General features: G+C 42.3%; 3 protein-coding genes across 4 annotated transcripts; all 3 read left to right on the top strand.

Moving 5' to 3' along the window:
* The first annotated feature begins 150 nt into the window (after nt 1–150).
* Nucleotides 151–8,950, top strand: LOC311025194 (monoacylglycerol lipase abhd6-A-like). The gene is made up of 9 exons (XM_084027978.1): nt 151–220; nt 747–865; nt 5,919–6,078; nt 6,191–6,304; nt 7,240–7,372; nt 7,456–7,613; nt 7,888–7,942; nt 8,470–8,570; nt 8,700–8,950. The coding sequence occupies exons 2-9, from the start codon at nt 759–761 to the stop codon at nt 8,877–8,879; spliced, it is 1,008 nt and encodes a 335-aa protein (XP_083884104.1). The 5' UTR covers nt 151–220; nt 747–758; the 3' UTR covers nt 8,880–8,950.
* A 1,661-nt stretch (nt 8,951–10,611) lies between these two features.
* On the top strand, nt 10,612–19,625 carry LOC311025201 (monoacylglycerol lipase abhd6-A-like). 2 transcript variants are annotated; one of them, XM_084027990.1, is made up of 9 exons: nt 10,612–11,121; nt 13,664–13,823; nt 13,932–14,045; nt 14,355–14,487; nt 14,571–14,728; nt 15,155–15,209; nt 15,477–15,577; nt 15,707–15,919; nt 19,583–19,625. In XM_084027990.1, exons 1-8 carry the CDS (start codon nt 11,015–11,017, stop codon nt 15,884–15,886), a joined length of 1,008 nt encoding a protein of 335 aa, XP_083884116.1. In that variant the 5' UTR covers nt 10,612–11,014; the 3' UTR covers nt 15,887–15,919; nt 19,583–19,625. The 2 variants fall into 2 exon arrangements, with proteins under 2 accessions (XP_083884116.1, XP_083884115.1); XM_084027989.1 differs by lacking the exon at nt 19,583–19,625 and having other exon boundaries at nt 15,707–15,972.
* On the top strand, nt 19,588–22,573 carry LOC311025242 (ribonuclease P protein subunit p14-like). Its single transcript, XM_084028076.1, has 6 exons — nt 19,588–19,742; nt 19,885–19,969; nt 20,732–20,808; nt 20,897–20,975; nt 21,784–21,887; nt 22,432–22,573. The coding sequence occupies exons 1-5, from the start codon at nt 19,651–19,653 to the stop codon at nt 21,841–21,843; spliced, it is 393 nt and encodes a 130-aa protein (XP_083884202.1). The 5' UTR covers nt 19,588–19,650; the 3' UTR covers nt 21,844–21,887; nt 22,432–22,573.
* The last annotated feature ends 584 nt before the right edge of the window (nt 22,574–23,157 follow it).

Below are 23,157 nucleotides of genomic sequence, written 5' to 3' on the forward strand. Positions count from 1 at the left end.
ATGTTAGGTGTTATGAAAATAAAATAAACTTGTGCAAAGTAGTCATTTTGAGACAGCGAGTCCCTGAACGCAGCACGGGGGGGGGGGGGGGGGGGGGGGTAGTTATAATCGCAGATGAAAGGCTCTTGTGTATTTTGGGTGAAAGAGGAGGAGGAGGAGGAGGAGGAGTGGACCAGATGAAACACAGTTCACCTTGTCAGATCGAGGAGGACTCGGACAGGTACTGTGTCACTTCTCCACAGGCGTTATAAACATGTTCTAGTGATAATTCATGTGTCTAACTACGTTAGTCTCTCAGAATTTTACATATATATATATATAGATATAGATATCTATATCTATAGATATATATAGATGCATGAGGATTCACGTGTGTCTCAAACCTGTATTAGTATTTATTGCTCGTTCATAAGGCACATTAAAAAATAAATAAATAATGGATTGCAGTATCCATTTTAGAAGGACACATAAATGCACCATAATTTACTGAGTGTTTTATTCCTTTAAACCTGCTCGGGCGCTTCTAGTTTGACTTTGCTTCCAGCTATTGTGCAAACGGCTAACAACTGATAATTCACCTTCTCATCTGACACAGCAAACATTGTTTCGTATAGTCCAAGTATATAATAAATGTATATGTATAATATATATCCCTCACTGATCTGTCACTAGGAGAAGTGGCTGATGGGATTCTGGGTCAACGTGAACAAACGACGAACGTCTGTCCATGTGTTTTATTTTGAAAGGCGTGTGCAGCGATGGATAAATGGATAATGATATCAGGAGGTGTTCTGGGTCTCCCTGTTGTCGCCTCCATCGCTTCCTTCCAGTTCTGGCCTGGAGTCCTCCTTAAGGCCTGCGCCTGGTAAACACACACACACACGCACACGTACAAATACACAGAGACTGGTTTAGTGAAGCTATACAATGTTTGCCAACACACTGGATTCTGTATGTTTAATAAAAAAAATTGGCAAACTTTCAAGTTAAGGCGCGGACTTCTTATCCCCCTCAAGCTGTAACCGTAATAAGTGTTTGTAGCTTGAGCACAAATAATTTGAAGCCTCAACAAATAGGGATGCAGCGATCGACATTCAAAGCCATCATTCTCCCTGACAGCTGTCAGAGGTGTGCGGAGTGTGGAGCAGATCAGACAATGAATAAAATCATTAGCAGGTGTGGAAAGTTTCATAGTGTTGATCTGGTGTTAAACAGTGACAGAGGTCACATCTCCTCCATGCCTTCCTGACATCTCTCCGTGTCCCCTGAGCGACATTACACGTGCACCTGGCAGTAACCATAACACAGCACCTCTATAGAGCAACCATGTCTAACCACTGCAGACACTCAAAAGCAACTCCTGCCGGTGTACACAGCAAACCACCCCCCCCAGGCCACTCGGTCTAAGGCAGGCTGAGCACACGTGGGGATTTAAAGCAGACTGCTTAACCTGATCAATTGTTGGGAGAGTGGTTGAAAACAAACAAAAACAAACAACAAAAAATAAAATGACAGCTCAGAGGGGTATTCCATCAAACTCGCTAAGCGCAAAGCCGGGCTAATTTCGATAAGCGAGAGTTGCGTTCCATCAACGTGACTTAAGGCACTCTCCGCTAAGTAACCATGGGAATTTATCCAACCAAACTAGCCTGCTCCGGGGCAGGCTAACCATCAGGCTTACTTTAGCGGGGGTTTCAGAGAAGTCCGTCTGTCGGAAACAACTGTACCAGCAGAAGGTTCCGCCAAGCCTAGTCCTCGTGATTTCGTCACGTGAAAGACCAAAAATGACCAAAATTACATATATCAAGTACAAACAGACTATATTTTCATCAAGCGTCTAAGAATACATGCTTGCAATTAAAAAAAAATATGAATAAATCGTTTATTTCCTGAACACCGACTGGCCATATTATCTAAATACATATGTCTTTCTCATGTTCTCATCCCCCACTTGGGTGAGTGGTGATGCACCTGCCCCCAGATGCGGGCAACCCGGTTTCACATCCCGGCGAGGATGTCTTATGTGGGTTTTTTTTGCTTGTATAATTGTCTTTAGATCAGAGAATTAGACCAACATTTTACTTTAACTATGATAAATATGTCATACAATTTCCACAGAACCCAAATATAACTTGCAAAAACATGATAGGCATAAAGATGTTATTATTAATAGCATGTTATAGATCCCAATGACAAAGGCATTGCTGCATGCAATTTTCAGCCACATGAATTCCTTTCAGGTGAGTTCATTAATAAGTTCATGGAATTGTTGAGATAAATGTGTTGGTCAATGTAGATGCATTTACTAGGCCTATCTAAAAAAAAGAGAGAAAGATGGAGAGAGAGGGAGAGGGAGAGAGAGAGAGAGAGAGAGAGAGAGAGAGAGAGAGAGAGAGAGAGAGAGAGAGAGAGAGAGAGAGGGAGTGGGACATTTTCCTTACTTAACTTACGGTAAGTAAACTTAATTAGCGAGTTTGGTGTAATACCCCTCAGCTGAACACCTCCGCTCCGTGTATATCAACACCAAGCCATACAAAGGAGCGCGATCCCGCTCAGTGGTGGCTGCTCAGCTGAACACGTCAACTGAACACAAACGAGGAAGAGGAAAAGGAACAGCAGTCAGGCCATGCACCGCCGTCCCTCATGCACCATAGGACTGTCACAGGGTGCCCATACTGACACTCGTCGGCTCGTTTCCCCCCTGCAACTGTTTCAGTGACAACAAACATACAATATGGTCAGCGTTATGCACACACTCACACATGACGAGGACACTTGTCTGCACATGAGTGCAAAAATTCATGTCGATCGGAGTTGCCTTGGGGCTGGTGAATTGCCATGGTAGGTGGCGCTAGCGAGCGACTTTTTCGTGGCAGAATGCAAAACCACCAAATTCTCAAATTTTTCACCAGGCCGCATGTGCACACCAAATTTGGTTTTTTTTTTTTTAAACTAAATTCTTGCACGTCAAACCCGTGTAAGAATAACAAACCGTACAATAACAATAGTGCTTCGCAGCCCGACGTTGTCTGTGCTCGGGCCCTAAAACGGATTTAAGTATGGGCATATTGCGGGGCAGAATACCGGGGGGTGTGGCCATTCTGTGGCATAAGAAATATGACCCACTGATCTCTGTGATTCGGCTTGAGGTTGATTGGGCAATTGCAGTTAAAGTTGCACATGAGAGGAACACCTTTATTATTCTAAATGTTTATACTCCCTATGAATCTTACCAGAATGAAAATGAATATCTTAACAGACTAGCTTTCATTAGCTCTTTTATTAAAGACAGTGAATGTACATGTGTTTTTGTCATGGGTGATATGAATGCCGATGTGTCTGATGATAAGTCCCTATTCGGGCAGCATTTGACTGAGTTTTGTCATGACTGTAAATTAATGCTTTCTAGTAAAATCTTGCTACCAACAGACAGCTATACATATATTAGTGAAGCCTGGCATACAACATCTTGGCTCGATCACTGTATATGCACAGCTGACGCGCACAATTGCTTAGTGGAAGCTGAGATTTTGTACAAGCTAACTGTAGCAGACCATATCCCAGTCTCCATAACACTAGATCTGGAGAGTTTACCAGAGCTGACCAGCTCTGATAAGCAGGACTGTGGAAAAATAGACTGGGCAAAGCTCTCAGAATATGATCTTTGGAAATACAACTGTCAAACTGACATAAGTCTCAGTAATATTGATGTTCCTTGTGAAGCCATAATATGCAAAGATATAAAATGTAAGAATGTGGAGCATCACAGTAATATTCTTAAAATGTATGAGAGTATGGTCACCAGCCTAATTAATGTCAGTAAATTATTTGCTCAAGAGAAAAGAAAGCATAAAACCATGCCAGGATGGAGTAATCATGTGTCTGAGTTATATGCAGATGCTAAAGAAGCTTTCCATAGTTGGGTACTAGCTGGAAAAGTCAGACATGGGCCTGAGTTTGAACACAGGAAAAAAACGAATGCTAAATTTAAATATGCCATACGTTATATTAAAAAGAATGAACAGATGATGAGAGCTAATTCCATGGCAAGGAAACTCCAACATAATGATGTCAATGCTTTCTGGAAGGAGGTTAAAGTCATAAACAACAGTAAAATACCCCTATCTTCCAATATTGATGGTGTGTCTGGTGATGAAAATATTGCTGAGTTATGGGGAAAACATTATAGTATGCTTTTTAATTGTGTTGAGAGCGCTGAGTTTAATGTTGGTAATGTTGTTGACAGTCATGGTATGGGGATTAAACCAGATGAAGTGTACACAGCTATTGAGAAACTGTCAGTAAACAAATCATGTGGTCCTGATTTGATAACAACTGAACACCTTAGGTATGCGAGCTACAGACTATGCATCCTACTTGCTATTTGTTTCTCTGGACTGTTGGCACATGGCATATTGCCTGATACAATGTTATCTGTACTATTAGTGCCAGTCATTAAAGATAAAACATGTAAAGCATCAAGTCTAGATAATTATAGACCTATTGCTCTGGCAAGTACCCTTTCTAAAGTACTAGAGCAGATTTTATTAAGCAGACTCCAAGAATATGTAACAACGACTGATAATCAATTTGGTTTCAAAAGTGAGCATGGCACAGATCTGTGTGTGTATGCACTAAAAGAAGTAGTGTCTAAATACAAGAGGCACAATACAACAGTGTTTATGTGTTTTCTAGATGCAACTAAAGCTTTTGACCGTATCAACCACGGCAAGTTATTCACTGTGTTACAAGAGCGAGGGGTCCCCCCCTATTTGATACGTATTTTGTACTATTGGTACACCAAACAAACCATGAAGGTCAGATGGGGCAAGGCGGTGTCACCCAGCTTTCCTGTCACCAATGGAGTTAGACAGGGGGGGATATTGTCACCGGTCCTTTTTAATCTGTATATGGATGGTCTGTCACAGAGACTACAAAAATGCAAGACTGGATGTATGGTGGGGAATCGGCTCATCAATCATTTGATGTATGCGGACGACTTAGTCGTTCTGTCACCCTATAGTGCTGGTTTACAGAAACTATTGAGAGTGTGTACTGAATATGGTGTGCAATACGATATCAAATTTAATCCCAAAAAGAGTGTGGTTATGATAGCTAGAACTAAGGAGGACCAAAAGCGAAAGTTTCCCTCTTTTTGTCTGTCTGAGCAGTCACTCAATGTTGTCACCAAGATTAAATACCTGGGACATATTATTCGAGATGATCTCTGTGATGATGATGATGTGCAACGGCAATGCTGTAAACTGTATGCGCAAGCAAACATGATCGCTCGTAAATTTCACATGTGCTCAAAGGATGTTAAAATTGCTCTCTTTAGAGCCTATTGTACACCATTATATACAGCACACCTCTGGTGCAATTATAGTAAAGGTAAGATGAACAAGATCAAGGTTGCGTATAATGACGCCCTTCGTATCTTGCTAAAGTTTCCACGGTGGGAAAGTGCCAGCCATTTGTTTGTGTCCAGTAATGTCCCCACATTCAATGCTTTGTTAAGAAATTTTATTTATAAATTTATCTGCAGACTGTATCGATCAAAAAATGGAATTATAATGTCTATGACTGACCCAACTCAGAGTGACACGAAATACAATTCCATGTTTTGGAAATACTGGTCTAAACAACTGTACTGTTTTTAGTTTGTGTGTGGACAGAATGTGTGCTGTCTATATTGTTTGTCTATGTTTTCTTGTTTGTGTCAATTGTTGGACTTGGAGTCTGTGAAATAAAGTTATAATTATAATAATAATTGCCTAATAATGCAACAAGGCGTCGATGCTAGCGGGACTTTCAACGTTTTCACTTCTGAGGTTGTAGTCCATGAAACATCACACGGTAGCGGACGTATTGAGACGACGACACATTAAAGTCGGTGACGCTGCTGTAATGCTCCTCAGGTTCTCGCGTCGCAGGCTGGGGCTGGTGGTCCGCTACGCTCACAGCGGAAGTTACCGCTTCTGCTATTGCAGCCGAGGGACGCCAGGGGGCGGCACGCCGTCGCTTCTGCTTCTGCACGGCTTCTCCGGCGACAAGGACATGTGGCTGCCTGTCGTCAAGGTAACGCACACTTGCAGGGGATGGACGCAGTTTATTCACAAATGTAAAAAGAAGAATATGGTTTTTCGTCTTGTCGCTCTAAAGTCTTGGGTGTGTTTGTTTTCTTCCCCAGTATCTCCCCAGAAACCAGCATGTGGTGTGTGTGGACATGCCGGAACACGAGGGGACAAGTCGGACCGGCGCCGAGGACTACAGCATTCAGGCCCAGGTCGGCCGGATCCATGAGGTGTGTGTGTGTGTGTGTGTGTGTGTGTGTGTGTGTGTGTGTGTGTGTGTGTGTGTAAAACAATACACTACACTATAGGTTGTGTGTTCAGCTTCCTCAGTTTTTGTAATCAAAGTGAGCAGGGCTGCCCCTGACCAACATGGGGCCCTAAGCGAAAACATTTCTTCGCCTTCTTCCTGTTTTACATTATTGGACCAATTGATTAATTAATCCAGGTGTGTCTGACCTCACAACAATGGTCAGGCACACCTGGATTAATCAGTTTTACAAAGTTTTACATATTTACTAGTGCTGGGCCGTTAACACCATTAACAGCGTTAACGGACATCAACGGTGGTTAATTAACGGCGTTAACGGCGCCGTTAATGTCCGTTAATGTCCGTTAACACCATTAACAGCGTTACCGGCGATAACGGCGCCGTTAATACGGCCCAGCACTAACTTCAACAAACCTTCGAGAGAAGCACGAGTTTCCTCTTGTTTTGCTTTTTTCCCCTCTTGCTCGCGCCTGACTCGTAGGTTGTTTTCGAAGCCATCACGTCTTCACCTGCAGCTGCTTGACAAGTGCCTGCAGCGTATGTGCATCTGACCAGTGATTGGTCAGATCGATTGCTGTCAATCATTGCAGTGACGGCGCGTGCGGTGTCAGATTACAAAAAAAAAGGTCTCTTCTTCTCTCTCTTCTCCTGCAAAACGGGGCCCTTATTGGATCGCGGGGCCCTACGCACTGTGCGTGTTCTGCGTGTAGGCAGGGGCGGCCCTGACAGTGAGATTGCACTATATGCATATCTGGTGACCGTTGTTTAGAAGCACTGAGTGGAAGGACGACACCCCTCTCTCTCTCTCTCTCTCTCTCTCTCTCTCTCTCTCTCTCTCTCTCTCTCTCTCTCTCTCTCTCTCTCTCGCTATCCCTCTCTGTCTCTCTCTCCTTGCAGTTTGTGAAGAGCATTGGTCTCGACAGAAGACGCTTCCACCTGGTCGGGGGATCGATGGGCGGGAACGTGGCCGGAGTTTACGCTGCCCGTTACCCAGCTCACCTGTCCAGCGTCACCTTGATCTGTCCGGCAGGTAAACTCAGCTCCCCTTTATGGTGTTTCGGCGTTTCCTGTGCGACGAAGCAGAAATAACTGAGCCGCCGGTCTGTCCTCCAGGTCTGGATTATCCCAAGGATTCTAAATTCATCAGTAACCTGAGGGAGCTGGAGAAGACCAAGCTGGACGGCCCGAACCCTCTGATCCCCTCCACTCCACTGGAGCTGGAGGAAATGTTGAAACTCTATTTCCACACACCCCCCAACCTCACCCGACAGGTAAAGAGCGGCGCTACCTGCTTTAAAATCTAGATATGGTCATTTTTAAAGGGACATTTCAGCACCGAATCTATATTGCTATTCGTCAATCTAGGTAGTTTTGTTTCCATAGTGATGTCTGTCTGTCAAATATTTTGCATTAAATACAAAAAGAAATGAAATACAATACAATTGTCAAAATAATAATAAATAAAGTGTGTGTGTGTGTGTGTGTGTGTGTGTGTGTGTGTGTGTGTGTGTGTGTGTGTGTGTGTGTGTTGGGGGGGGTTGGCAGATCCTGCAGGGTATTCTTGACAACAGGATCCCCAACAATGTTTTCTACAAAGAAGGTCAGTCTGCTCATTTTCATCACCAACACTTCCTCCTCCAAACGTTGTATGCAGGGCCGGCTCTACCTAATTTTGTGCCCTAGGCGAGATTGCTCTCCGGTGCCCCCCCCCCCCCCCCCCACACACACACACACACACACACACGAATTACACCAGCCAAATGAACAATCACACATGTTTAATTTGAACAACAGCAAACAGCAAAAAATGAGGGCGACTGGGAATAGAAAATCATTTTTATTTTCATTGTTTTAATTTTTTTTTTTTGCTGTAGGGGCGCCGCGACAGCAGATGGCGCTCTAGGCGACCGCCTATATCGCCTATGCCAAGAGCCGGCCCTGGTTGTATGTATTGACTAGTAAATGAAAATAGTTTTTGCATTATAAAACATTTGTGTTGATGCTGGCCACATTAGAAAAAAACATTTTGTGCAATTTAATTTTCCAGGATTGTTTATTTATTTTTTTATTTTTTTATGTCTCTAATAACTGTGTGTGTGTGTGTGTGTGTGTGTGTGTGTGTTTCAGTGTTTAAGGAGATCTTCGGGGAAGAGTCTCGTTACTCGCTGCAGGAAAACTTGCATCTGATCACATCCCCCGTTCAGGTCATCTGGGGGAAGGAGGACCAGGTATTAAAGAGATCTACATTTTGAAACAAATATCTGTACTTTCTACTGCTCACATTTTCAAAACAGGCTCATTACTTTAGTTTTAATGCATTTGAGGGGAAGTACCGACAAACCTGTCTTCCTTCTTAGGTGTTGGACGTCTCGGGGGCGGCGGTGTTGCAAGCAGCTCTGCCAAACTGCCAGGTGGCGCTGTTGGACAATTGTGGTCACGCCCTGCCGGAGGAGCATCCCAGGAAAGCCGCCAAGCTCATCGTGGACTTTGTGTCGGCGCAGGAAAACAGCAGTGAAAACACTAAGAAATGTTCCTGAAGAAAAACCGAATGACCGCATGGTGAATGTTAGGTGTGACAAAAGTAAAATAAACTTGTGCAAAATAAACATCTTGACACAGTGAACTTTTCATCTGTCATTTTATTTTGGTAGAAAATGAAGTGTCTTTAAAAAAAAAAACTCACACACAAATAATGGCAAACTACCAGACAGCTTTAAGTCTGACTCTTGCCGTTTCAAATTGAAAACTACATGACAGAACAAACTGGGTCTACTTTCTAATTTCAGAAAAATGTAGCGGACCGTTGGCGTCAACAAATTCAGATTCATGATGGGTGCTTAAAATGTATTATTGCTGTTGCACCATGAAAACTACGGAAAAGAAATAGGCTACAGAAAGAAAGGAAGAGATTAGACAAAACACAAACATTTCACTCACAACTTCCACCCACTTTTAATATAAAAATAAAAGATAGGCCTACATTCATTGAAAAACATTCCATTATTAACTCCAGAATAAAATAAAAGCCCAAATACGAGTTACACATACCTCGTTCCACTAAACCAAGGGAGCTAATAGTTTTTAAGGTGCCTTCTGGAGAACCATATTCCCGTAATGACAATAAAACAAACTTAGAACAGACTTAGAACAGATCGCAGCAACCTAAACAACATAAAGATGGTAGTGATTACATTAAATAAGGGCCTCGGCAGCACAGACCCAGCCAACCCAGCGGGACCAAAGGAGATGGTGATGGGAATGCGCACAGGTGACCTTATAGGACTCATATTCTCCTCCCTTTTATAACCTGCCACCCTTGCCAAGACTGGCCACTAGATGGCAGTACAAAGCCATCCACTGGCTCAAACAGACAGCACAAAAAGAGGACGAGGTGACAACTCAAAACAATCTACTGCTCTTTACACAATATAATTGCTGTTCTACAGAATCTTCACAACAGGCTTGTTATTTAAGTTTTAATACATTTGAGAGGAATTATCGGTTATTTTTCTTATTAATATGATACAATAGGCTGCACGGTGGTGTAGTGGGTAGCACTGTCGCCTCACAGCGAGAGGGTCGCGGGTTCGATCCACAGCAGTGCCTGCAGGTCGCAAATGTTACAAGTCAGCTATAAACGCAGATGAAAGGCTCTTGTGTATTTTGGGGAGGAGGAGGAGGACGAGGAGGAGGAGTGGACCAGATGGAACACAGTTCACCTTGTCAGATCGAGGAGGACTCGGACAGGTACAGTGTCACTTCTGCACAGGCGTTAAACTTGTTCTAATGATAATTCATGTGTCTAACTACGATAGTCTCTCAGAATTTTACATATATATATAGGGCTGCACGGTGGTGTAGTGGGTAGCACTCTCGCCTCACAGCAAGAGGGTCCCGGGTTCGATTCCCGGGTCGGCCCGGGCTCCTTCTGTGTGGAGTTTGCATGTTCTCCCCGTGTAAGCGTGGGTTCTCTCCGTATTCTCCGGCTTCCTCCCACAGTCCAAAAGACATGCAGGATGGGGATAGGTTAATTGATGACTCTAAATTGCCCGTAGGTGTGAATGTGAGCGTGAATGGTTGTTTGTCTCTACATGTCGGCCCTGTGATAGACTGGCGTCCTGTCCAGGGTGTACCCTGCCTTCGCCCAATGACAGCTGGGATTGGCTCCAGCCCCCCCGTGACCCTGAATACAGGTTAAGCGGTAGAAAATGGATGGATGGATGGATGGATGGATATATATATATATAATTTATTTTTTAAGTATAAAGATGCATGAGGATTCACGTGTGTCTCAAACCTGTATTAGTATTTATTGCTCGTTCATAAGGCACATTAAAAAAAAATTAAATAATGGATTGCAGTATCCATTTTAGAAGGACACATAAATGCACCATAATTTACTGAGTGTTTGATCCATCTAAACCTGCTCGGGCGCTTCTAGTTTGACTTTGCTTCCAGCTATTGTGCAAACGGCTAACAACTGATAATTCACCTTCTCATCTGACACAGCAAACATTGTTTTGTATAGTCCAAGTATATAATAAATGTATATGTATAATATATATCCCTCACTGATCTGTCAGTAGCAGAAGTGGCTGATGGGATTCTGGGTCAACGTCAACAAACGACGAACGTCTGTCCATGTGTTTTATTTTGAAAGGCGTGTGCAGCGATGGATAACTGGATAATGATATCAGGAGGTGTTCTGGGTCTCCCTGTTGTCGCCTCCATCGCCTTCTTCCAGTTCTGGCCTGGAGTCCTCCTTAAGGCCTTCGACTGGTAAACACACACACACAAACACACACGCACACACACACATACGCACACATACGCACACATACGCACACATACAAACACAGAGACATGTTTATTACCAGTGAAGCTATCCAATGTTTGCCAACACATTGGATTCTGTATGTTTAATTTCTGTATTCATTAGGACGAAAACAATTAAACATTTTTAATCAGATTAATCACAATTAATCACCATTTGTAAAAAAAAAAATACCCATGGAAAAAATCCCATTTTCTCTATTGTTGTGGGAACGGAAAGATAAATGACAGAAGGCAAGCGTACAATGATATTACAAAGACAAATAGGCCTACGATGTATTGACAAAGAGGTGTGACACTCTTTGCGCATAAAAATTGGTAAACTTTCAAGTTAAGGCGCAGACTTCTTGTCCCCCTCAAGCTGTAACCGTAATAAGTGTTTGTAGCTTGAGCACAAATAATTTGAAGCCTCAACAAATAGGGATGCAGCGATTCCACCACAAGTACTTACATTTCAGTACTTGCCAATACTGAGTACTGAAGCGAGTAATTAATAATATCATTACTGTTCAACTTTAATAATAATACACTTATAACAATTCTTCAATAATGAACTGTTATACCGTGCTATCGGTTACACAGTTAAAATACATATTAAATATTCAAAAGCTAAGAGGCTCAGAGGAGCAGCTTGTCACTGAAAGGAGAATAGTGCTGGTCCAGCTTAAATGTCAGCCCACCTTAAGTGCCTCCCTTTAATTATCAGCTAGCTGAAAACAAGACAGGAAGTGCCTGGCGCATGCGTTCTGTGAACAAACATATTTTGAGTAGTTGATGATAATAATAATTCTAATTAAAACTGTAAGCAGTATCGTGACGGGCCCTCACTCATGTGGTCGTGGAGTGCCTGCGGTCACATGGCAGCGTCACTGTCGCCTACCTGTGCTGCGGCCGCCTCCTCGTCGCCCAAGTTTAGACACAAGCTATCGACATTCAAAGCCATCATTCTCCCTGACAGCTGTCAGAGGTGTGCGGAGTGTGGAGCAGATCAGACAATGAATAAAATCATTAGCAGGTGTGGAAAGTTTCATAGTGTTGATCTGGTGTTAGACAGTGACAGAGGTCACATCTCCTCCATGCCTTCCTGACATCTCTCTGAGTCCCCTGAGTGTTTCTCCTTCCCCTCCCTCACTATTTACAGTCACAGAGCTGATACCCAGGTGGTTAAAACATTTTTTTGCCCACTTCCTGTTGATTTTAGGCGGTGGTTCCAAGAGGCTTTTTTGTACATCTCCACATGGCCTATCTAGGAAAAAATGTTTTGTGTGTGTACGCCCAACCTAAAGGGGGACTGTTACTCAGAAAAAGGGCATAAAATCAGTCACATTTCATGTCGCCATTAGGTGGCGCTCTGACTGTGAGTCAATATCGCAGTGCAGATGCGTTCAGGATAGGACTCTTATCAAGTACACATTTTTTGGAGCGGATCGGAGAAAAAATGCTGAAGTTATAACAGCTTTAATGCCTTTGCCAAAGGTTCAAAATAGTAGCGCAATCATGGCGTCGCCCTGGCCACGCCACTAACTATTCTGGACATCTTTTGATACATTTTTGTCCTTAAGGCCTTTCCAACCATATATCCTATTTTGGTGTCAATCGGATCAACGGTATAGCCGATTATAGATCAAGTACAACCCCTGTGAATGGCCAAAAACTGCCAAAAATAGCAATTTTTGGAATTTTTTGGAAGCGCCCCCCATTACTCGATTTTGATGAAGATTAACATGTATATTCTTTGATGCTATGTCAACATAGGTTTGAAGTTTCGTGATGATTGGCCCAAAGGTTATGGAGTTATGCTAATTGCGTTTTGGTGGCACAACCCTCTTATGTTCATTGGCCAATATCTTCTGAATAAAACCATATTTTCAAAAACCTTTGGTTTGAAACCATGGTCCAAAAACCTTTTGGACCATGACCCCAGCTAGGTCCAACAAGTACGCACACCAAATTTCGTCCAAATCGGATCAAGGGTGTTGGAGAAATGCGCAACATCCGTTTTTTCATAAAATCCAAGATGGCGGAACATTTTGGTAGGGGGACTTTGGTACTCCAAGAGGATTTTTTGTAGAGGACACTTGTCTGCACATGAGTGCAAAAATTCATGTCGATCGGAGTTGCGTTGGGGCTGGCGAATTGCCATGGTAGGTGGCGCTAGCGAGCGACTTTTCCGCGGCAGAATGCAAAACCACCAAATTCTCAAATTTTTCACCAGGCCGCATGTGCACACCAAATTTGGTTTGTTTTTTTTAAACTAAATTCTTGCACATCAAACCCGTGTAAGAATAACAAACCGTACAGTAACATTAAGGCTTCGCAGCCCGACGTTGTCGGTGCTCGGGCCCTAATAATGCAACAAGGTGTCGATGCTAGCGGGACTTTCAACGTTTTCACTTCTGAGGTTGTAGTCCATGAAACATCACACGGTAGCGGACGTATTGAGACGACGACACATTAAAGTCGGTGACGCTGCTGTAATGCTCCTCAGGTTCTGGCGTCGCAGGCTGGGGCTGGTGGTCCGCTACGCTCACAGCGGAAGTTACCGCTTCTGCTATTGCAGCCGAGGGACGCCAGGGGACGGCACGCCGTCGCTTCTGCTGCTGCACGGCTTCTCCGCCGACAAGGACATGTGGCTGCCTGTCGTCAAGGTAACGCACACTTGCAGGGGGCACAGTTTATTCACAAATGTAAAAAGAAGAATATGTTTTTTCGTCTTGTCGCTCTAAAGTCTTGGGTGTGTTTGTTTTCTTCTCCAGTATCTCCCCAGAAACCAGCATGTGGTGTGTGTGGACATGCCGGGACACGAGGGGACAAGTCGGACCGGCGCCAAGGACTACAGCATTCAGGGCCAGGTCGGCCGGATCCACGAGGTGTGTGTGTGTGTGTGTGTGTGTGTGTGTGTGTGTGTGTGTGTGTGTGTGTGTGTGTGTGTGTGTGTGTGTGTTAAACAAAACACTACACTATAGGTTGTGTGTTCAGCTTCCTCAGTTTTCGTAATCACAGTGAGATTGCACTATATGCATATCTGTTGACCGTTGTTTAGAAGCACTGAGTGGAAGGACGACACCTCTCTCTCTCTCTCTCTCTCTCTCTCTCTCTCTCTCTCTCTCTCTCTCTCTCTCTCTCTCTCTCTCTCTCTCTCTCTCTCGCTATCCCTCTCTGTCTCTCTCTCCTTGCAGTTTGTGGAGAGCATTGGTCTGGACAGAAGACGCTTCCACCTGGTCGGGTTATCGATGGGCGGGAACGTGGCCGGAGTTTACGCTGCCCGTTACCCAGCTCACGTGTCCAGCGTCACCTTGATCTGTCCGGCAGGTAAACTCAGCTCCCCTTTATGGTGTTTCGGCGTTTCCTGTGTGATGAAGCAGAAATAACTGAGCCGCCGGTCTGTCCTCCAGGTCTGGATTATCCCAAGGAATCTAAGCTTATGAGTAACCTGAGGGAGCTGGAGAAGACCCAGCTGGACGGCCCGAACCCTCTGATCCCCTCCACCCCTCTGGAGCTGGAGGAAATATTGAAACTCTCCTGCCACACCCCCCCCAACCTCCCCCGACAGGTAAAGAGCGGCGCTACTGCTTTAAGATCTAGATATGGTCATTTTTAAAGGGACATTTCAGCACCGAATCTATATTGCTATTCGTCAGTCACGGTTTCCATAGAGATGTCTGTCTGTCAAATATTTTGCAATGATACGTCGTGGTTTCTTTGTTTCCTTCTTTTGACAAATGTACTTATTGTAAGTCGCTTTGGACAAAAGCGTCTGCTAAATGACCTAAATGTAAATGTAAATGTAAATATGGTCATTTTTAAAGGGACATTTCAGCACCGAATCTATATTGCTATTCGTCAATCTAGGTAGTTTTGGCGTGAGTTTCCATAAAGATGTCTGTCTGTCAAATATTTTGCATTTAATACAAAAAGATATTAAATACAATACAATTGTCAAAATAATAATAAATAAAGTGTGTCTGTGTGTGGGCAGATCCTGCGGGGTATTCTTGACAACAGGATCCCCAACAATGTTTTCTACAAAGAAGGTCAGTCTGCTCATTTTCATCACCAACACTTCCTCCTCCAAGTGTTGTATGTATGTATTGACTAGTAAATGAAAATAGTTTTTGCATTATAAAACATTTGTGTTGATGCTGGCCACATTAGAAAAAACATTTTGTGCAATTTAATTTTCCAGGATTGTTTATTTTTTCTCTCTTTTTTTATGTCTCTAATAACTGTGTGTGTGTGTGTGTGTGTGTGTGTGTGTGTGTGTGTGTGTGTGTGTGTGTGTGTGTGTGTGTGTGTTTCAGTGTTTAAGGAGATCATCGGGGAAGAGTCTCGTTACTCGCTGCAGGAAAACTTGCATCTGATCACATCCCCCGTTCAGGTTATCTGGGGGAAGGAGGACCAGGTATTAAAGAGATCTACATTTTAAAACAAATATCTGTACTTTCTACTGCTCACATTTTCAAAACAGGCCTATTACTTTAGTTTTAATGCATTTGAGGGGAAGTACCGACAAACCTGTCTTCCTTCTTAGGTGTTTGACGTCTCGGGGGCGGCGGTGTTGCAAGCAGCTCTGCCAAACTGCCAGGTGGCGCTGTTGGACAATTGTGGTCACGCCGTGCAGGAGGAGCATCCCAGGAAAGCCGCCAAGCTCATCATGGACTTCGTGTCGGCGCAGGAAAACAGCAGTGAAAACACTAAGAAATGTTCCTGAAGAAAAACCGAATGACCGCATGGTGAATGTTAGGTGTGACAAAAGTAAAATAAACTTGTTCAAAATAAACATCTTGACACAGTGAACTTTTCATCTGTCATTTTATTTTGGTAGAAAATGAAGTGTCTCAAAAAAAAAACACTCACACAAACAATGGCAAACTACCAGACAGCTTTAAGTCTGACTCTTGCCCTTTCAAATTGAAAACTACATGACAGAACAAACTGGGTCTACTTTCTAATTTCAGAAAAATGTAGCGGACCGTTGGCGTCAACAAATTCAGATTCATGAGGGTTGCTTAAAATGTATTATTGCTGTTGCACCATGAAAACTACGGAAAAGAAATAGGCTACAGAAAGAAAGGAAGAGATTAGACAAAACACAAACAATCACAAGCATCACAAAGAATTCACTAAAAACATAAAATAAAAGTATGACAGAGGATATGAATTGTAGAGAAGAGGTGGGATTAAATAAGTGTACTTCTCCCACTCCTTTTCAGACATGTAGAAAAAAAATGTCTATGCTTTCTAGTGCGTGTAGGCGCGGCGCTACTATTGGGCCTGGTGGGCCTGGGCCCACCCATTTTAGGCCTGGGCCCGCCCATTTTGACTCATGCCTACTGATTAGTGAGTGATTTTCTTTCTAGCTGTTCATCCAATAAGCAGCCTGAGGAAAGCTTTGAGTGAAAGCTTCTCAGCCAATCAGCGGCTTCTACCCCGTGTGGACTACTAAGCCCGCCCACAGGCTGCATCGTCACCAGCAAGTGATCCAATAAAATGAATGACTTTGGCGCGCAAGCTTTGAGATGAGAAATCAGACAGAACAGACAGACCATGATCCATGAGATAGACACAGACGGTAGCTATTAAATAGACCCTCCAAAGATATAATTCCGTTTCAGTCTTGTTGTATGAACGTTCAAAAGAGATAAATGAAGTCAGGCTTACTGCCAAGGTCTTTGTCCGCTTCAGCACTGAGCTGAGGACAGCGACACAACAGCCACACAGGTAGGCTACTGAGTCGCTGTCCTCAGTGCTGAAACAGAGATGAAGGGGAACCCCGTTTTTTTTTTTTGGCTTATTTTAATTGGCCCATCCACTTTTCTTGTGGCCCACCCACAATCAAAATCCTGGCGCCGCTATAGTGTAATATTGTATTTTTGTACTTTCTGTATTCATTATGACATGTTTGAAATAAAAATCAAAAGAAAAGAAAAATAATGTACAATGTTGACGTACTTTAAATTTACTTGAGTATTTCCATTTCATGTAATGTCTACACTACATGTAGTGGCCGTTTGTCCAGAAATCAATTTAACTTATAACTGATCAAATCAAAGAGGGCCACTTCGTGCACCACGGGGGTGAATCGTACGCAGGCAAGAAGTCACTGTCCATTCAAAGTTCTTGGTTTCCTTTAGATGATTTATTTATCCCAAAAAACAAGCAAGCAAAACAATAAAACAAACAAATCCTGTTTTGTGTTTGCCTCTCTTGCGCTGGTAAAAAACCATGTGCCCACCCAGGTGCATTCTGGTCCTCCACCTGCGTTCATACCTATATAATTTCCGGTGCCCAGTGCTACCCAATTTACAAAGAAAACAAAAAACTAAATTAGCGAAACAAACCAATAATATTTACCTTAAATTACTAATAATAGAAAATAATGTCACAAATTGAATCAAAATGAAACTATACTAATCAAACATTATCAATAACAAACAAACAACCAAATAGCTCCAACACTACATTTTGGAGGCAAATATTTTACTCCACCACATTTATTTGACAGAATGTAGTTACATTGCAGAGCAGAGATTAGTGCAAAAATAACATAACTAATATTCAACAACGATGAACTGATTTAGGGTTATGATGCCCCATTATGGATTAGGCTACCAGCAGTGAAGCAACTAATATTAGCTCCAGCATCACCAGCTGGATTAGTGATTTTTGCAAACTGATGTCATTAATTATTCTGAAATGGGCCATTCTGCATTATGGATACTTTTACTTCTGATATTTTAAGTTTATATTTTTTTATACTAGTTGTACTTTTATGCTTTTTGCATAAGTAAAATGTTGATTTGATTAATTTATTGATGAATTAGGGTACCAGCTTATACAGTAGTATGTCTCTGTAGAGGGCTGGAAACAGAAACAGTAGGAACAGTAGGAGAAAATAGATAGGAAAAACAGGCACCCCTACTATCATTTGTTATTGATCATTTTTCACTTATTTGTTTACTTATATTCATTCATTTCTGCATTCACTGGCACTTGCACTTATATACTGCTGTGACACACCCAGGCCGCTAGGTGGCGCATCACGCGTGTGGTAGGATAGGATTTTCATGTCAAGAGGAAGAATAAATCCTGCTGCCGTGAAGTTAACACCAGCACAACGTGCATCTCCTTTATTCTTACCACAGGTCAGTAAACATACATTTAAACGGGTGTACATGATGTGTGTGAAGAGTTAAACATGCGACTCGAGGATTAATTGTGTACATATGAGCCAAAGTGACGAGTTTTAGAGAGATGTTGATGTGAATAGAGCGACGGCGATGTATGCTAACTGGCTAATGCTAAGCGGACCTGCATAGTAGTGTGAAGAAGCGACTCAGAGCAACAGGGAAATACCTGTAAAATCATTTAACGTATTCAGCACTTTATTAGTGAGTCTGTTCTCAGACAACACATGATTATCTGGTTTTATCTGTAGCCAAAGGGATAATTGTGGGTCATGGTCAAAACCAGGTAGCGCTATTCTGAGGTTGAAGTGCAGCGCCATTGCTCAAGTGAATGTATGTAAGAATATAGTTGTAGAAAATGTGTTTATACAAAGAGTGTAATGTTGATTCATGATTGATTTAGAATAACATGGATAAAAGTAGACGATAGCTTACACGTTAAAAAGGTAATTTCATAATATATAGGAAACTGTGTTGGTTAAAAATTGGTTAAAAACTGGTTAAAAACAAATGCATTATTTCATGATGATAAACAATAGTATAGATTAGAGAACATGATAAAATGTCGGATTAATGGGTTAAAATGTATTTGTTCAAAGTGTCTGAGAGTTGAACAGTTGAGTGTTGTAAAGCAGATGAACATGTGAATAATTTGTTATGGTTACAATGATAAAGAGAAGGCCATTATGATTCTATAGAAATGTTGACACCTGAAGTTAGTTTTCCATGTCAAGAGGAAGAATAAATCCTGCTGCCGTGAAGTTAACACCAGCACAACGTGCATCTCCTTTATTCTTACCACAGACTACGATCTCCCTGGCTATCCAGCTAGGGAGGCAACATCTCAAATGAATTGATCTTTCTATCACAAATTGAAAATCGTATCTTATTCTATATTTTTCTTATTTCAATGTCCGAAACAAACTGTTCGTCCGTCCCTCAATAATTAATGACTTTTCCTATTTGTGATATAAATCATCTTTTTTTTTTTTTTTTAAACAAACTCATTAATTTTCCTAAACAGCCTGTCAGCGTAGTTTTGTTACTAAATTACTCAAACAGCAAGAAATAGTGCATTTGTAGGGGACTATTTTCAGCAGAGGGTTAATCCACATTTGGTGTTCTAGTTCTTTGGAGCAGGTCGGTCTATGTAGGATTGAGTCAAACTCAAGAATATTGACTGTTGTCTGTTTAACCTTCAGTGGTTTGTGTTTTTTAAGCCTGAAGTCAGCTGATCGACCTGCTGCTCGTCACCAGTTAGAGTCCTAGTCACTGATGCTTTAATAGAATGAGACGTGCCAACAAGAAGAACGACTCGGCAGTTTACCAACGGGTCGTGTTGAAGAACGCCTCACCGTACCACTATATGAAGGTCTGCCTGTAAGTCACTGACTCTTTATTAATTATGATTTTTTTTTAATTATCTCTCATATTTATTTGTAGTTCTTATGTCTAAAAAAACCCCCCAATATCTATGAATTGATAATATTTGCACATTCATGATATTTCTGTGTGCGTCTAGCGTGCTGGATGACGAGTCTACCAAACTGAGTGCAGTTGAACTGAAGCAGTTCATCGTCACGGGTCTGAACACTCTGTATGGAGAGGTGAGACCACCAACATGGCTGGGTGTCGACGGTTTAGATAACCTCAGTGGATCTGTATTGGATTGTCTCATGATTTTAACTTGAACAACCAAATTAATCAATTAGTTCTAGAAAAACACTCCTTCCTTGCTTTGTTCCAGCTCCGAGGGTTTTCGATTTCAGATTTTTGTTGTCTCATGTAATCGTAAACTAACCAACAAAAAACTTGACTTCATGCTTCAGGAAATTTGAATTTTCACCATTTAACAACATTTTATACACAAAACATGATGTAAAAAAAATGTTTTTTGTGGGTTTGAAGAGGTCATATTTTTTTTTGTCTGTAGAATATCTCCAAAACTACTTGAACTGATATGAATTTGTACTGCGAGTTTCAGATCTTTTATTAAAAATAGTAAAAAGTACTGCATTCAAAGTCTTACTTTAGTAAGAATACAAATTAGCATCAGAATATACTTAAGTATTCATTATGCAGAATGACCCATTTCAGAATTTTATATATATATATATATAATATCATTTTATTATAATTATTGATGCATTTATGTGTTCATCACTTCAATGTTGCAGCAGCTGGTAACGGTGGAGTTTTAATTACTGTATATACTGCTGGGTAGCTTTGTAAAGTTACCAGTGACACATGTTGCCAAATGAATGTAGTGCATTTAAAAGTGCAATATTGGCTTCCAAAATGTAATAGAAGCGTAAAGTAGGAGGAAATGGAAAGTGCCTCAAGATTGTTCTTGTGTACATGTGTTCCAGGTGGGAGCAGCGCTAACCTTTGACCTGTTGAAGTACGATGAGGACGCCCTCACCGCTCTTCTGCGTGTTTATAGCAGGCAAGTTCAGCAGCAGCAGGATGGGAAGAGATTTTCACTCCTCCATGGAGGATTTTGTTCATATGTTATATGTTGTTTGTGTTTCCAGGGGTTTGGTGAAGCTGTGGAGCTCCCTGACTCTACTGGGTTCCTACCAGAACCAGGCCTGTGCCTTCAGAGTCCTGCAGGTCAGCAGAATTACCATCTCTATGTGTCTGTGTCAGCTGCTGGGCTGGGCGACTAGTATATTGGCACTGCCCTCATATTACATACATATTTTATTGACTGCTATGTGTGTATTATCACTCTCCTGTATCTTTGACATAAATGTCGTAAAAAAAAATTGAATGGTACAGGGTATTGGATATGGCATTTTCAAACCTGAAAAAGAAAACATAAATCACTGCTTTCAGTGCTTTGAAAGAGAAATGTTTCTCTTCTCTCTGCTCGATTTCATTATTACTTACATGCTCTATTGCAAAGGAGAAAACCGCAATTCAGTTTCACGCTGACGTTTGTAATTACTAAAAAGAAATATGTGGCACTGAAATAACCCTGTTAAGCAACATGTCGTGAGATCCACATTTGTCTTGATATATCCGACAAATAATTCCAACTCAAATGTTTTTATTGATGTCAGTGCTCTGAATAGTTCGCTGTGTGTAACTGATTGGGATCATTTACATATTAAGCAACAGGAGGCCGGCGATTTGTGTGGCACTAAAAAGGTCTGTGGCATTGCCATGACTGAATGAGCCCAGCAGAAACACTTAACTCGTATGACATTAACTAATAAAATGGCATTAAGTGTGGATCCCCAGATCTGCTTGATGAGGTCAGCGTTGATGCTGGCCACATTAGGAAAAAAAACTATTTTGTGCAATTTTATTTTCCAGGATTTTTTTTTTTTTTTTTTTTTTATGTCTTTAATAACTGTGTGTGTGTGTGTGTGTGTGTGTGTGTGTGTGTGTGTGTGTGTGTGTGTGTGTGGTTTAGTGTTCATGGAGATCCTCAGGGAAGAGTCTCGTCACCTGCTGCAGGAGAACTTGCATCTGATCACATCCACGGGGGATGTGATCATTTGGGGGACGGAGGACCAGGTATGAAAGCATTAAGGAAACATAATGCTTTCCGAGTTTTTCGTCTTAATTTAGCGTGTTAGCATGCCCACGTTTGAGGTTGTAAGGTTGCAATGTCACTATTTTTTAAATATTTGGTCCATAAACCACATTTTGACCTGATTGTGGCTTCAAATTAGAAAATAAATGCATCCCCGAGGCTATTACAGCAGGGAAACATGGTAATCCATCAGGATGTATCCTCCTGGACCGAGGTGGGAAGTAACAAACTATTTACTTTAACCTACATGTTAAAACAAATATCTTTAGGGCCTACCCTGCTCCTCACATTTTCACAACAGGCTTGTTATTTAAGTTTTAATACATTTGAGAGGAATTATCGGTTATTTTTCTTATTAATATGATACAATGGGCTGCACGGTGGTGTAGTGGGTAGCACTGTCGCCTCACAGCAAGAGGGTCGCGGGTTCGATCCACAGCAGTGCCTGCAGGTCGCAGATGTTACAAGTCATGGCCCTCATCCACAAACAGGACGAGCTGCTAACAAACCTGTCTTCTCTCTCAGGTGGTGGACGTCTCAGGGGCGGCGGTGCTGCAGGCAGCGCTGCCAAACTGCCAGGTGGCGCTGTTGGACAACTGTGGTCACTCCGTGTCGTTAGAGCGTCCCAGGAAAGCCGCCAAGCTCATCGTGGACTTCCTGTCGGCGCAGGAAGTCGGCAGTGAAAACACTAAGAAATGTTCTTGAAGAAAAACCGAATGACCACATGGTGAATGATGAAGGCAAGGAGAATGAAGGCTATGATGAAGTGGTATTGACATTTGATAATTATGATGACGATGATGTTCTCCTCTCCACTCTGGCTGAACTTGGCATAACCGACTCTGCTCTCACCTGGTTTACATCATACCTGACAAACCGCACCTTTCAGGTCACATGGAATGGCTCTATGTCCAAACCCTGCTCTCTGGACACGGGTGTCCCTCAAGGCTCAGTATTAGGACCGCTTCTGTTCTCACTATACACCAGATCACTAGGTTCTGTTATCACATCGCATGGATTCTCCTACCATTGCTACGCTGATGACACCCAGCTGTTCCTCTCTTTTCCCCCGTCCTCTGACGCTCACATTGCAACTCGCATCTCGGACTGTCTGGCTGACATCTCTGTCTGGACAACTGCACATCACCTCAAGCTTAACCTGAATAAAACCGAACTCCTCTTCATCCCAGGGAAAGACTGCCCTCACATGGACCTGTTGGTCACTGTTGAGGGCATCACAGTATTTCCTTC

This window comes from Eutrigla gurnardus, assembly GCF_963514095.1.
Source record: "Eutrigla gurnardus genome assembly, chromosome: 2".
Lineage (NCBI taxonomy): Eukaryota > Metazoa > Chordata > Actinopteri > Perciformes > Triglidae > Eutrigla > Eutrigla gurnardus.

Excerpts from the sequence above, each read along its gene's own strand:
- LOC311025242 (XM_084028076.1), top strand. The coding sequence starts at position 19,651 with ATGAGACGTGCCAACAAGAAGAACGACTCGGCAGTTTACCAACGGGTC. Across the intron at positions 19,743-19,884 it reads CACTATATGAAGGTCTGCCT|CGTGCTGGATGACGAGTCTA; the intron begins GTAAGTCACTGA and ends GTGTGCGTCTAG. Across the intron at positions 20,809-20,896 it reads CTTCTGCGTGTTTATAGCAG|GGGTTTGGTGAAGCTGTGGA; the intron begins GCAAGTTCAGCA and ends TTGTGTTTCCAG.
- LOC311025201 (XM_084027990.1), top strand. The coding sequence starts at position 11,015 with ATGGATAACTGGATAATGATATCAGGAGGTGTTCTGGGTCTCCCTGTT. Across the intron at positions 13,824-13,931 it reads TGTGGCTGCCTGTCGTCAAG|TATCTCCCCAGAAACCAGCA; the intron begins GTAACGCACACT and ends TTTCTTCTCCAG. Across the intron at positions 14,729-15,154 it reads CCCCCAACCTCCCCCGACAG|ATCCTGCGGGGTATTCTTGA; the intron begins GTAAAGAGCGGC and ends GTGTGTGGGCAG.
- LOC311025194 (XM_084027978.1), top strand. The coding sequence starts at position 759 with ATGGATAAATGGATAATGATATCAGGAGGTGTTCTGGGTCTCCCTGTT. Across the intron at positions 6,079-6,190 it reads TGTGGCTGCCTGTCGTCAAG|TATCTCCCCAGAAACCAGCA; the intron begins GTAACGCACACT and ends TTTCTTCCCCAG. Across the intron at positions 7,943-8,469 it reads CAATGTTTTCTACAAAGAAG|TGTTTAAGGAGATCTTCGGG; the intron begins GTCAGTCTGCTC and ends TGTGTGTTTCAG.